The sequence below is a fragment of the Sphaerodactylus townsendi genome, linkage group LG02 (assembly GCF_021028975.2).
Source record: "Sphaerodactylus townsendi isolate TG3544 linkage group LG02, MPM_Stown_v2.3, whole genome shotgun sequence".
NCBI classification, from domain to species: Eukaryota; Metazoa; Chordata; class Lepidosauria; order Squamata; family Sphaerodactylidae; genus Sphaerodactylus; species Sphaerodactylus townsendi.
This window is the reverse complement of record NC_059426.1, coordinates 74,659,697-74,675,068: the sequence shown is the minus strand read 5'-3', so window position 1 is coordinate 74,675,068 and position 15,372 is coordinate 74,659,697. Positions and strand designations below refer to the sequence as shown.

The window sequence follows — 15,372 nt, the reverse complement described above, 5'->3', positions numbered from 1 at the left end:
CTGGGTTCACCCCTGCCGAACCAGCATGGGCAGACACATGGTGGGGTGACATTCAAATTTGTTTTATTTTACTAATAAATAGGCTATAAAATTTTTAGTGGGTCATGGAGGAGGTATTAAAATAACTGGGCCATGGAAAAGTTTGGGAAACGCTGCACTACAGGAAAAGGTTGGCAAGAAGAATTGAGGCCAGAATCATGTCCTCCTGATAAGACATGTCACCAGCGATACTTTCCAAAATTCTACTGAGACAAATACCAAGTCAACCCAGGTTTGGCAGCCTGAGCAACCTTAAACAGGACCTCTACCAAGTGCATAAGTGGGTCTTAACACAAAACAACAGAACAGCACAATGAAGGAAGGCAGCGAAGATTTATTCCAGCAGTTTGCTTTTTACTGCATCACACTTCAGGATAAAATTTTCATAAAAGACAAGAGCAAACCCAAGGAGGATATAAAAACAAATCCACTAAATGTATGATTTTATTGGAAAACTCATTTATGGGGTTCAGCAGCTTCCTCTACTGCAAAACAGGTGGGAAGCTAGGGAGAAAGAGGTGTTTGTCCTTAGTTATGCCACCTTTGGGCTGATAGGAGAAAGGGTCCCAGTGAAAGGGTCATGCTCTCCCCACCCCCAGGTCCACCAGGAATGCCTGGAATGGCCCTTTCCTCTTGCACCCCAAATACAAAATGGACGTTTTGCTGCCACCCGTTGCTGAGCAAATGACCTCCACCGTTAGCACAGAGCTCCCACCCCTGACATCCTCCATCACAGCAGCCCCAAACCAAGACCAATTAAATCCACCATTATGGAGCCCTTATTCCCCCTTTTGGTGACAGTAGGATGGGAGCTCCCCTGATGAGTGCCAGGTCAATGCTAGTACATGGGAGGGAATTCCCGACTCCAAGCACCAAAGGGTTATACAGCAAAGGCCACTTAGTCCTCTGTACAAGCATCAGAATAGTAGTCCTTCCCCTCCTCCCCTAGCCCCCCTTTTAATAGAATTCAGTACAGAGTCAGTGGTCAGGGCACTGCCAGTTTCAGCAACAGTACAAGGTATTCTTCCAGCCAGTGCAAGGTCCTTTATGTTAGGATATCATGGGCTTGGTGTTCTACCAACATCTCCATGCTCTTCACATCTGTGCACCAGAACTCCAGGCGGTCTTTCATGCCCTTTATCTAGGAAGGAAATCCACAAGCACTTTAGCAATCAGGAAACATGGATGTTAACAGGGGTTGTTAACGGTAATAAAACCAAGAACTATAACTCTATCAAAATGTTCCCTGGAACAGCCAATACTTTTAGAGATTAACATGTAGCATGTCTCTCAGTGGTGTCTATCATTTTGTAAAATTCATCTCATCTGGTAGCAAGATATTTATCCTGTATAGGTTTGAAAGTCCCGTAACTAAGTCAATAGGCACAGGGAATCAATCTGAGTAAGCTTGATTATTAGGCCAGCTCGACAAAAAACCTTACCTGAAACACAGAATTACTGATAAAGAAAAAGAGTGCTTTACCAGTGCTCCCTCCCCTTTTTTCAATCCCACCCAGAGACAGGCTTTTTTGCAAAACTCCAGGCCAACCAGGAAAAAAGGCTGCAGCATCAAGATCTCAGCCATGATTACCTGTTGTAAATCCAGCACCCGTGGTTGGACCCATGTCATGTGAACTCTTTTATCCACTTCATCAATACTGCCCTTTACTAAACCCACGGAGAGTGCCTTCATCACCAACAGCTCCACCTGCAGAACAAGGAAAGCAAGAACCTTTGCTGGCTTCAAAAAGCTCTCAACTGTTCCCAAGTAAATCACTGTACAATTGAGCAGTCAAAGCATTTCCTAGAAATCAAAATAAAGCAGTTAATAAGAACAGGAAAGAAAGTATTGAGGCTATGGACTCGGTCATTACTTGCCTGGAAACTGTTCACCAACCTGAGTTTAACAAAGAATACTTTAAAATGAATTGGATTACACACCTCAAGCTTTTCAACAATTAACAATACACTCAACCAAAGCTCAGGACATTTGGCTTCCTCATATATTACTTTATGGAGCAACTCACCTCATTCACAGTGACTTTGGCACTCTTAGCAATCTCCTCAAAAGTGAGTTGCCTGTGGTTAGCTGGTCGAGTAAAGGTCATCTGCAGTCAAACAAAATTAAGATTAAGTTGGCCTTCACTCCAAAGAAATACATTACCTTTTTATCAGCAGAAAAGCTATTTTACTTATCCTTGTCATGAACTAGGTCATTTCTCCTAAGAAAATATAGCCACATGGCAGTTAGTCACAGGATGACATGGTGATCAATAGCTGGGGAGAGGCAGAGCCTACAGCCAGAGGACGTGGATATCACCTGCGCTAAAACAGAGATTTTCATCTACTCAGTTTAAAATTGCATTTTGGTGGGCATCTATAGTGCACTCTTCCATGGAGAGTAAGAATAGAGTTTATCAACCATGGATACAATCGGAATGAAAAACTTATCTATTTAGAAAGTGTGTGAGTGCTGAGAAGGAGAGAGAGTATCCTTTCTACATGTGTTCCCATTCTCCGTGTTTATGCCTTTCTCCATGTATTTATTCTCCATGTTTATATTTACGTCTTTAGAGCTGTATCTTTCATTCTGTGCTGAGCACTTCCTGTTTATCTGTGTTGGAACTCTGCAGAATGGTGCAAATAAAGCTTTGCTTTGTTACCAGAATGAGTATACACAATCCTTACCTATCGTTTAGCTACTCAGTCACACCATGACAAAACTTCCCTCCTGGTGCCTACTTCCCGACACACCAGCATAAAAAACAAGGATACTCTCAGGGGTATGTGTGTACATGGCCTAACTGATATTTCCAGTGGCTCAGGACTCATCTTGGGGAATTACATAGGAATTCCACAAAGGGAGGGTGGGATTTCACAAAAGCTCTCAATCCTCCAAGGTGCCTTGGCTCTCAGCTGCTGTCACAGAGTGAGTGACTGGGAGAGAGGGGGAGAAGTCCAGTTGAGAATTAAGAAAATCCTTCCCTGTCTGTGTAAAATAACTGACTTGCAAACAAGCTAAATTTTTCATAGCAGGATATATTAAGTTCTCGTTTAAAAGCTCACCGCTATTCATGGATAGGGTTGTGAAAAAAGCAATCAAACCTCAAATAAAAAATGGATTCAGCTGATGCCAAAATGCTCTGCTGGGTAAGCACCTGAATTAAACAGAAGCTTTGCTTTGTTACCAGAATACTGAAGCCCAAAGAACTCTGTCATAATTCTGCCTACGTTAGAATGGTTTAAATAAGCTTTGGATAATAAAAATGTTGAGACCTAAAAACAGACATGTGCAAAGAAACTACGCCATTTAGAAAAACAGGAATTTCAATAAGGTCAGTCAGATCAAACAAGATCATGGTTATGAAATGGTTTCTTACACAGATGTAAGATTCCAACTTGGATAGCCTATTCAGTTATTTTAGAGGCAATGGAATGGCCAAAGGTAACATAGCAACTCCTATTGGCTCACAATATAAAGGAAGTGTACCTGATATCATCATAAAAGTAACAGACAAGATATTTTTTGGGAATACTCAGTTCAGCTCTTGCTTTCCAAAATTCTTTAAGAATGAAGAATGCACAAAATAAATAAATCTACATTCTGCAATAAGAGCTCATTAGGTACTTAAGACAAAAGACCTACTGAATGAACAGAAAACAAAATTCCAAGTACACCATTCCTAGTGATATTTTCTGGCAAAAGGACACCATAGTTTTATTTACACTGCTGACTCACCTCCATGAGGCACAGTAGCTGAATTTTCTGTAGGAGGAGAGTTTCATTTGCAGCCAGGTCTGGCTGTAAAACATAATAGTGCAGAGTTTTAGTTATTCAAACAGCTTGTTTTGAATGTTTAGTTCTCTTTCATTCAAGCACATAGCTCCCTACAGGGGAGAAGAACTAATAATTCCATTTGTTCTGTGCCAGGTAACCACAGCCTTATACTCACATGACTGTTCTTTTCCCCTCTGCTATAATTCTTGAACTCATGGCCACCCAATGAAGCTGATGAACAACAGTAACATGACAGACGAATGGAATTTTTAAAAAACTAAATAAGTAATTTAATTGTGGAATTAACTGGCAGTAGATGTAACGATGCCAACAAATATCAAGAGATTAGCTTGCCTAGCCACCTCTTATATATTTAGAAACGCTGGCTCAGGTTGAGGTCTAGTAAAAAAAAATCTTTCTCTGAGAACTCAATGTTAAGCTGACTGCAACTTCAAAAGGAAGATGGGAGGCTGACTCAGGGACCAACAAGACCATTGGGCCTAGCAGTTTCAAGGCCAAATAATCCAGGAGGGACTTCCATCTTGTAAGAGTAGGGACCCAAGGAGATTGATTGATTAGGCCTATACAGCTGCAGAGTATCTGGTCTCATTATGGCAACTCATCTCACTGGCTGGGTCACCTGGTTAGCCAAATAGGTCAATTAGAATAATGCCAACAGAGGTCATTGGGCATAAAGGAAGTAACTTTTATTCTAGTTTCGTCCTCTCCATTCTAGCTTCATCCTTCTTGATTCTGGATGGATCAGGTTAGCTGGAGCCTCTAACCTTGGTCTTTGAAACTCAGTCTTGCCAGTTTACACATGGGTTTAGAATTAATGCTTGTAAATGTACTTAAGTACATATTTAGCTTTATTACTCTACCTCATTGCTCACTGCTTATATATTGTACAATCCTGAACATTCATTTAATGTGTATGTGTTAAGTGCCATCAAGTTGCTTCTGATTTATGGTGACCCTATAAATTACAAACCTCCAGGTGACCCTATAAATTACAAACCTCCACAACATCCTAACATTAACAGCCTTGCTCAGCTTTTGAAAACTGAGAGCTGTGGCTTCCTTTATCAAGCCAATCCATCCTGTGTTGAAACTTCCTTTTTCCCTGCTGCCTTTATCTTTTCTTAGCACTATTGTCTTTTCCAGTGACTCTTGTCTTCTCATAATGCGACAAAAGTGTAATAGCTTCAGTTTAGTCATTTTACTTTCTAGGGAAAGTTCAGGATTGATTTGATCTAGAACCAACTGATGGGGGTGGGGGGTACACGATATTCATAAAACTCTCCTCCAATACGATGTTTCAAATCAATACATTTTCTTCCTGTCTACTTTGTTCACTGTCCACCTTTCACTCTCTTACATACTAATGGGGAATAGTACAGCACAATTAACTTTAGCTTGGTTGACAGAGACACATCCTTACACTTAAGAATCTTTTCTAGCTCCTTCATGGCTAACCTTCTCAGTCATAACTGCCTTCTGATTTCTGGCTGCAGTCTTCCATTTGTTGATGATGGAACCAAACAGAAAATCTTGAAAAATGTCTATTTCTTTATTGTCAACTTTAAAGTTGAGTAATTCCCCAGTAGTCAATACTTCTGTCTTCTCTATGTTCAGCTGTAAACTTGCTTTGGCACTTTCTGCTTTAACTTTCACCAATACTCATTTCGAGACTTCACTATTTTCTGCCAGTAATGCCATGTCATCTGCACATCTCAAACTGTTAATGCTCCTTGACAAATTTTCACTCCTCCTTCATCTAAAACTACTCCAGTTTTCTTTATGATATGGTCTGCAGAAAGATTGAAGAGCTAGGGAGATAAAATACATCCTTGTCTGACACCTCTGCCAACCAGAAACCATTCTGTTTCTCCATGTTCTGCACTCTTTTATAAATTATTTTAACTATATTATGTCCTGTTTGTTGGTCCTCCAAGGCACCTGGTTGGCCACTGGGTGAAACAGGATACTGGGTTGGATAGACCACTGGTAGAGCCAGCAAGACTCGCTATGACAGAGTTGTATCTTACTTTTATATGCAACCTTTAAATATATTACCTCAAAGTCTTGACTGCAAAAGGAATAAGTGGAATACTGAAAGAGATATCATCAGGATATTGATTTTTAAGTAGCCACATGCAGAAATCAGAAGATGCCTGCACAACTTAAACAGAATATAGCCCACTAACTGTGTACATGGGCCTGCCAATTATTTGACAAGACTCTTTATTTGGTAGTCTTAGGCAAGCAGCAAAAACAGGAAGCTTCGTACTAGGTTTGGTAGGTCACAAGTTATGTAGGCATGAATACAGGTCTGGATACAGAAAACAAAAAAGATTCTTATGGAATATTCTTTAACTAACCACACAGAACAGGCCAAATGATCAGGGCAAGTGGGGAAAAAAGTCAACTTTGTTAGCAGAACTGTATAAATCAAGAACACCATTTTTTCTGTCCTTGTGTAATATATAATCACAGTTTGTGGTACTTTCCCAGAGTGCTATCAAGTCACACCATCCACTAACCTGCTGGCCCCATGCTGACTTCAAAGCCTGGAATTTTTCCACATTGCCACTATTGAAGGCATAGAGTGTGTCAATCAGCCACTGCCTATCAGTGTTCCTCAAAGACTCCAGTACAGGGTGCATCAGCTGAGAAAGTAAATAAAGCAGGATGTTATCGAGACTGCAGCAGCCACCCCCTCTACCCCAATGCTTTAACTAAAAAGACTGAACTTACCAGTTCACCAAAGTTATAGACTCCTTCACCCAGGAGTCCAGCTAATCCTAAAGTAAAGGCTCTCTCCTGCTGGTCGGCCACTGAAAAGGAAAAATCTCTGGCTCAAGTAACAGTCATAAAGCCCTCTTTCTATTTTAGTCTCTTATTGGTACCTTCAGCCCTAACAGACATTCCATTAAAAAGCACCCATATAACTTTTAATCATATGTTGACACTAATGTTGCCTGGACTATGTATGTGCATTTTGTATTATCACAAGCATAAACATGTGTTCCTCTATGTCCTGTGAAAGAAAGGGCTGCAAGCATTCTACACAGAAAAGTGGCAAATTCTTCTGCCAGGACTTTTGAGAAAAAAAAACAAAATCAACATAATTTTACACACTCTCTTTGCTCACTTATTTTGTACAATTTGTTATGTTCACAATTCTGATTTGAAAATATGTTGTCCTATAACGGGCTTGCAGAAGAGAGGGAAAGGAACATGAATTGAGAATGGAGGCAATGGGGGGGGGGGGGATAACAGTCATAAGAAAAGCACATGGTAGAGGCACAGGTGCCAAGGAATCCATCTTGAAAACTGAGGTTTTACTTAGACTGCCTCTGCCTTACAAGGCTTCAGACACAGCCTTCATATTTCCACGCCATGTTACATGAAAGGTAGAATGGTATTATACATCCCCATATTAACCACTGAGAGATAATTTTCCACACCATTGCTTCCCTTTATCTAACTTTTGACGTTATCCCATCAGTTACACTGAGGATTACCTTATCAGCTCAGGAATTCAACCCCACAAACAAAGATCTTCATGAAGTTATTGTGCTTAACTCAGAAAAAAAGAAAAAGATACAATTACCTGGCAGGTCTTTAACATCTATACATCCCAGGAACCTTAATGCATCCTTGTAGTAAGAGGCATGATTCCCAATTGTCTGGTAATACTTGCTGGAGAGGTCATAGAAACGGCTGTGAACAGATGTCACACCAGGAAGGTTATTCAGCATCTCTTCAACATCCTCAATGGTCTCCTAAAGGAAAAAAAGGACACCTATTCTTAACTCCCACAGGTATTTCACACATGTGTCTCACCATCCTTATGATGCTTTGCTTTAGCACTAGTAAAGACTCTCCTGCAACACTTTGGTGCATGATTCTCTGCAATATTTGAAGGACTCCAAATGCAATGCAAGATTAACATAAGGATTACAGTACATTCAACCATTTTATTTGTGTTGGCAACAGAATCTGTGCTACTGAAAGTCTTAAATTTCCTGAAAGAAGCATATCTACAACTTATGAACTATGGCTGCTTAAAGACAATTTCTTTATTAACATTTCAATAGTCCCTAATATTTTTTAAAACAGCCTGACTAAAGGCACAAACAGGTATTGATCTCACCAACCACTTCATGCTTATCTTTTTAATTAGGTCTTCTAACAGTGCAAGGGAACTGAGAGGAAAGGAGGTTGAAAGAGTGTGACCAGACCCATGTTAGCTATCTTAAAAGGCTGAATAGCACTAGAACATAATTTCTAACAGGATAATTCATTAAAATCCTTTGGTCATAAAAATGAAATTTCAGCTCTACATCAACATCTGTAAGTCGATGGATACTGATATGTACTAAAGGTTAAAAAGACATGAGCAAAATAAATAAACAAAGTATTTTGAAAACCTGTTCAGGTTTCTAGCCACCTGGAGGAAACTAATCACCCTGTCTGACATATTCACAAGTATTTTGTTCAACGATCCATGATCAAGAGATACAAATGTCAGAAAACTGCCAGAAAAGACACTGTTTTCAAAGGTATACTGTATTTTCAATAAAAATTTCAAATAAATGCATCAAAATTAGAACAAAAATCAAAAGGAGTTTTGACTTTTACACAGAGTTCAATACTAACTAGGGCCGTATCTGCACGGCCCGTTCTTACTTTTGACACCTGGGCGCAGTGCCCCCCAGGCTCGCCGTTACACAGGCGCCGCTGCTGCAACGCAGCAGCGGCGATACGCCTCTTCCCTTCCCCCCAGGGCGGCGTCAAGCCGCCCTAAACAACAACCCTTTAAAGGGTTGTTGTTGAGGGATCGTCTTCCCTGCGGCGCAGTGCGAACAGCGCGCCGGGAAGAGCTTTCTCCCTCGCCCCACTTACTGTGTCTTCATCGTAGCCTGCGGGGCATCGTAGCTCCGCCCACACTGTCCTCCGACCTCCAGGGGTCGGAGGGCAGCGATGGGCGGGCTGCGATGCCCTGCAGGCGACGAGGAAGACACAGTAAGTGGGGCGAGATAGCGACTCCGTGTGGAGCCGCCCTGCCTTCTGCCGGCCTCCCCGTTGCCTGCTCGCGCGCTTGCGTGCGAGCAGGCTCCCGCCCCCACGCCGACGGAACTCCTGCCGGCGTGGGGGCGCGAGGGGGCCGTGCAGAAACGGCCTAGGAATATACAGACAGGCACCAGAAGAGACCAAAAAATGTATCATAAAGTTGGAAGGGGCCATACAGGCCATCTAGTCCAACCTGCTCAATGAAGGATTATCTTAAAGCATCCCTGACATGTGTTTGTCTAGCCACTGCTTGAAGACTGCAAGTGAGGGAAACTCACCACCTCCTTTGGCAGTCAATTCCAATAACCTTACCATATTTTTTTCCTAATATCCATCTGATACAAAAGTGAAGATTCCATCCTGTGACAGCAAATGTTATTTGGACTCACCTTTGTGACTTGCAGATCGCCAATATTTAATTTCAAAGCACCAATGGCAGTTTTACACAGAATCACAGCTTCATCACTGCTTTTCACCTGTATCCAAACAAACCACAGATTACACAGCACAGAAAAATTATTCTTCTAGCTAGAGAAACTACCATACCATAAAACGTATTGGCTGAGCCTGATCTCAGGTTTCACCTTATTCTTATCCTTAGTAATTTTCTTTGTGATACTGGAACACAGACTGATGTTCAACATAAAACATGCATGGAAAACATGTCAACCATTATGGATTGAATATATGTATATAGTATCTGTTAGACAGTCCACATACCTTTTCTCGGGTCTTTTCCAAAAAGGTGAGAGCCACTTTAGGATCTGAAGAGTGAAAACAAAAAAACACATTAAGGATTCAATTAGATATCTGAATATATCACAGAAGTCTTAAGACTGAGGGCTTTTTGGATATTTTTTCACTCATAACAGTCCTTCGGAAAAGATCAGAAACAGGTTTGCCTCCATTGCCACTAAAGGCTTTACAAGTGATGGCTTCATCCATGTGCATTCTGACAGATGAGTTGGGTGCTCCCAAAGGGGCTCCCCAGTGGTATGAGGAGGCCTTGCAAGCACAAAAGTCTCCCCACCACTGAGGAGCCCCCATTGGGCTTAACACATTTACGCCACCCAGGCTGCCGGTGTAATGTGCCGACGTTGATCGCGCCTTGTACCACTGCCACTATGCCAATGGAGACAGCATGGGAATGCTGGCGTCACAGTCAGTGCCACAGCCCAGCACTGTAGAGAGTGGCGGTGGTGGACAAAGTGCTCCAGAGAGAGTGAATCTGCTGGCAGGTGCACTGCTCCCACAGCAGATTCACCCCCTTCTCTCCCCCCCCCCCCTTTGGATGGGGCTTATAGTTTTGAAGAAAAGGGAAAAAGTACTTACCTGTCATCTGCCGGACTACATGAAGAATGATCTCTACAAGGGACAAAGGGTTCACCCTACAATACAGAGCGGAGTTAATAAGGACAACTAGTCTTAAAAATTACATGTAATTTGAAAACATAATATTAAAAAGGTAAAGTATTCTAAAAACCTTACCTGTGTTCAAACTCACTGATGAAATTTTCATAAAGCTGTAGACAAAGAAAAAAGGAGATAGCTTGAGGCAACACAGTTTGGATAACAACTTGGTCATCACTACTCATATGATTTTTTCCTACTTGGGAAGTAGTGTTTAGTTCATTGTTAAAAGTATATATAATACAGCACATATACTATCAAGCAGACTTCTAGAAAAACAAGTTGCAGCCTTCTTGGAAGCGACTCCAGAATGTGCCTCTCAAAACATAAACAAACCATTGTAGAAAACTTAGCCCACATATTCTGATTCTGAAGATATTACAAGATAGCCTCTCAAAACTTTTGGCTTCTGGAAATGACCAAAGTCCACACGTGATAAGGAACTCCTGCAGCGGCACAGACCTCTCAACAGGTCCAAGCATTTGCAACTCACCTAGAATTGGTATTATAGCTCATTTTATATTATTGATGTAAAAAACCAGCATTATATGTTCAGAATAGAATTCCTCTTACCATTGGCTCAAGAAATATGAATATGAGCACATGTAGGTTTAATGCTTTTTAACATCTCCATGCGCTCCCTAGCTGGATTGGTCTGAAGTTTTGGGCTGAGGTGTCATCAATATGCGGATGACACCCAACTCGTGTTCACGATGGCAGGCCACCCGATCTCTACCCCTGGGGATCTCCAGGGCCTACAAGATGGAGCTTTTCTGCCAGGCATTTCCAGACGGCGTAATCAGTACTAACAGTACTAACATTGGCCTCCCATGAATGAATGGGAGGATTTTTGCCATCTGTGGTTGTTTTTAACTGTTTTTAACTATTATTTTACTGGCTGTTATATCTGTATTAAGTTTACTGTTGTGCCACCCTGAGACCTTCTTGGGAAGGGCGGGATACAAATAAAAATATAAATAAATAAATAAAGTTAAAGTATCTAACTGGATACAAGCTTTTCAATTCAAAATTTATTTTGAAATAGATTATTAAAAATTAGGATGCAAACTTATGAAATTATGAACAACAACATGCAGAAGAAGACGAGGAGGAGGGGTTTGGCTTTATACTCCACCTTTCTTTCCTGTAAGGAGAATCAAGGTGGCTTACAAGCTCCTTTCCCTTTCTCTCCCCACAACAGGCACTTTGTGAGGGGGGGTGGGCTGAGAGAGTTCTGAAAACTGTGATTAGCCCAAGGTCATCCATCAGGAATGTAGGAGTGCAGAAACACATCTGGTTCACCAGATAAGCCTCTGCCACTCAGGTGGAGGAGTGGGGAATCAAACCCAGTTCTCCAGATTAGAACCACTACACCATACTGGCTCTCAACTTCCTGACAGTTAGGTCTGTTCAAGGGTGGTGGAGTCACCTTTTTTGGAAGTCTTTAAACAGAGGCTAGATGACCATCTGTTGGGAGTGCTTTGATTATGCGTTCCTGCATGGCAGGGGGTTGGTCAGGATGGACTTGCGGTCTCTTCCAACTCTATGATACTATGAGACAGAGTTGCCACATATGATTAGACACAAAAGAGCAGGAATACAGATTTACTTGATTCCTTGGAGACTGTCTTCCTACTTTACTGCTGCCTTTTATTAACAATTTGAAAACAGCTGATGAAGGAGAATGCTCAGAATACAACCTGACATCAACACAATGATTACAATATTTGGGTGATTACCTTGATAAGTCCATCTCCTTGGGCAAAACAGGGGTCTTGCACAAAGTCCAAGACTTGCAGAGTTAGTTGATGCCAGAGTCTGTAAAAACACACATGTACACAAATTGAAAGAGTTAATGAAATGACAAACATGCACATGGAGTAAAATAAGAAAGGTTCTACGTATTCACATGGATGTAAATCCCTATGTGTCAAAAAAGGATCAACATGAAAGGCTGAGGAGTTGTCTCAGCATATTTAATCAGTCACAAGCCTGAACTGAACCTGAACCTGAACAGAGGGCTACCCTGTTCAGGCCTCCCCTCCCTCCACTGGCCCGATCTGTGACAGTAAAACAATGCCTTAGAGCCAGAGCAACAAGCCCATATATTTACACCCATTCCTAACCACACATTTAAAAAAGGAATTATAACTTTCTGTTGATATTATGCTGGAAAGGAGGAGAATCTGTGTTCAAATGTTTGGAAAACAGTCCAAAATTACTGAGGAATGGGTATTTCTGCTGTGCTCTTTCAAGCAAACTACTTGACTGACTAATGGGGAAAGACATGACAGAGAATCTTTAGCATCAGAAACTGATTTTGCAAAATGAAAAAGCGAGGAAGAAGTACAGCAGCCAGAAGGCCACAGAATACTCCCAAAGGTGTGGATTTATCCAGTAATACATCACAGAACAAACTCTTATGCCCCACCAAGGCGACAACTACTAGAAATTGTCAGGTACCACAAAGCAAATGTTTTATCCCAAAGTTGGTCTATGGCAAGTGACACATCGTTTTGAGAGGGCAGACAAAGCCCACCCACTCATCTTCAGAGTGAGATATGCTTCATCAATTTGTTCCAGGGAGAATGGATCTTTTTAATCCTACAAAGCCACTTCAAATTTACCAGGCGTGGGGAAGATGAGCATGTGGAAGGTGGAGAAAACCAGAATCACTTAATTAGATTCCACTGCTAAAGGAACTGTAGGGAGGGGCCGTCCAAAAATGACACTCGTCTCCCCCCAGGCAGGCACAAAGAGCTACTCAGCAACGGCCCCGGCCCCCGCACACGTTCATTCACTCACTTCTTGTTGTAGAGTTCTTCCAGACGGTGCCACACGGCGGGCTGGCCAGGCCCAGAGCTCTGGCTCTGCTGTAAGAAGCCCGGTACGTCCTTCATGGCAGGGCTCGGCGAAGGGACAGTTGAAAGGAACGCGCGGTTACTCCACTCAGCAACAGAAGCAGGAGGCCGGGCCGCCCTGCCGCCGGAAATGCACACTCACTTCCGGCACCTTCGGCGCGGAGCATGCCGGGTACCGTATGGTCCCGCATAGCGCAGCATCGATTGATTCCCTGGGGAGCGGACAGTCGCTGGGAGAAGGAGACGCGATTCTGGTCACTATGACAACGGCGGCCTAGGACGTTCCGAAAGGCCTGAACTTTGGATGCATGTTGGGAAAACGCTCGGCTCCCTTTGCTTCCCCCCACGCTGCCCTCTGCCGCCCCCTACAGGTGATGTCTGGTCCTGACCACTTATCTGTCTCCCGCAAAACGTTCCTCCACACGGAGGGAGAACAGAGGACACGGATTGTTGCTACCGCCTCGCGCGCGCTGTTTCAAGCGTGTCGATCTTTATTGAATAAAAATTGCCACTGCGTAATATATGAATTAATAGTAATTCATAGGCTGTCCGACTTGGAATCGTTGTTCCCGTTAGTTCAGTTTCCATTTGCTGCTTGTTCGGATCAAGCTGATGAACTGTGTGTGTAGTTTTTGGTTTCTAAAACAGCTCCAGTTAACAAAGTGCATTTATTGCAGAACTTTAACATACTAGAATAAATCAATCAGAGAAACGAAAAAGTGGCAGTGATGATTCCTAAGACTGAAGGGGAGTCAGACTTCAGGTTCTCCCAGAATTACATCTTATCCCCAAGCAACAGGGATTACTTGGGTGCTGTGTGGTTTCCGGGCTGTATGGCCGTGTTCTAGCAGCATTCTCTCCTGACGTTTCGCCTGCATCTGTGGCTGGCATCTTCAGAGGATCTGAAAGCCTTCGACAATACATTCAACAGGGATTAGTTTCCCTGGAGAAAATGGCTGCTGGGGAGGGGGGCGGGAGCTATTATGGAATGTTACCCTGGTGAGACTATACCTCCTCCCAAGCTTTGTGCTCCCCAAATATTTAAGAATTTCACAACCCAGAGTTGAAATCCCTAGGCAGGTGGAGATGAAGTAGTGTTAGTCATCCCTAGTATCTTGTGTAGTGGAAAGCAGCAGCAAATAACTAACCTTACACGTTTTGTATGTGTGTGCTTTCTTTACTCTTAGTAAAGCTGAAAAAGAGAACTTTCTCCTGGTTGATGTCCTCTGTATTGGCAACTCCAGAACACACCAGGAGAACAGCCTAAGTATGTGTAACAATGGCATCATTTGTAAACATGACTGGAGCTTGAGTAAGGCTGAAAAAGTGTAGTTGAGTGTCATGCCTTTTCCCGTACATTTAAACTCTACCTGAACTGGATCTATATGTCTCATGTTTTTCAGTTTTCGTTGCTACTGTGGCATTCTCCAAATGTCAATACCAGTTCTCGTGGTTTATGACAATTGCTAAGAATTTTAATATATTCTGTATATTCACATCACATTTATATGCTCCCCTAAGGGCAGGTCACAAAGTCATAAAAATGCTTAAAAAACCAATCTGTAAATCCCAGTAGAATCAGAGAGCATAAAAACAGAGTGTACAAAACATTTTGCAACCTAAGTGATCCTCTTGACCAGGGGTAGGGAACCTGTGGCTCTCCAGATGTTCAGGAACTACAATTCCCATCAGCCCCTACCAGCATGGCCAATTGGCCATGCTGACAGAGGCTGATGGGAATTGTAGTTCCTGAACATCTGGAGAGCCGCAGGTTCCCTACCCCTGCTCTTGACAGTCTTCAGACTCAAAGCAGATTGTAAAAACAATGTAAAAATTCAAACCCTAAGTTAAAAGCCTGTGTAAAGAATGGTTTTGCCTGACAGCTAAAAAAATGCGCTGGAACCTTAAAAAAAAAACAGTACCAAGCAAGCCTCAAAAGTGATAGCTTTCCATATGCCAGGTGTCACCACTGAAAAGCCCCTGCCTCTGGTCACTACCCATCAGAAAGAGAGGAGTGAGAGCAGGGCTTGGGAGGAGGCTATCATATGGTAAGCAAGGTAATATGGAAAGAGGTCTGCCTTCCCTGGTTCCAAAACAGAGAGGTATATTTGAACAGCTGGGGGGGGGGGGGTTACATTGCTCCAAAGCAAGGATAATTACCAAGAGGAAATTGGACTCCAGTTGCTGATTACTCTTTAACTAAAA

General features: G+C 42.4%; 1 protein-coding gene across 1 annotated transcript; it reads right to left on the bottom strand.

Annotated features, from left to right (window-relative positions):
• Positions 1-353: 353 nt before the first annotated feature.
• On the bottom strand, positions 354-13,372 carry PSMD13 (proteasome 26S subunit, non-ATPase 13). Its single transcript, XM_048486314.1, has 13 exons — positions 13,112-13,372; positions 12,046-12,124; positions 10,385-10,419; positions 10,229-10,284; positions 9,617-9,660; positions 9,286-9,372; positions 7,434-7,605; positions 6,575-6,654; positions 6,361-6,486; positions 3,779-3,841; positions 2,067-2,147; positions 1,631-1,747; positions 354-1,180 (listed from the first exon to the last, which is right to left on the bottom strand). The coding sequence occupies exons 1-13, from the start codon at positions 13,204-13,206 to the stop codon at positions 1,085-1,087; spliced, it is 1,131 nt and encodes a 376-aa protein (XP_048342271.1). The 5' UTR covers positions 13,207-13,372; the 3' UTR covers positions 354-1,084.
• Positions 13,373-15,372: the final 2,000 nt, after the last annotated feature.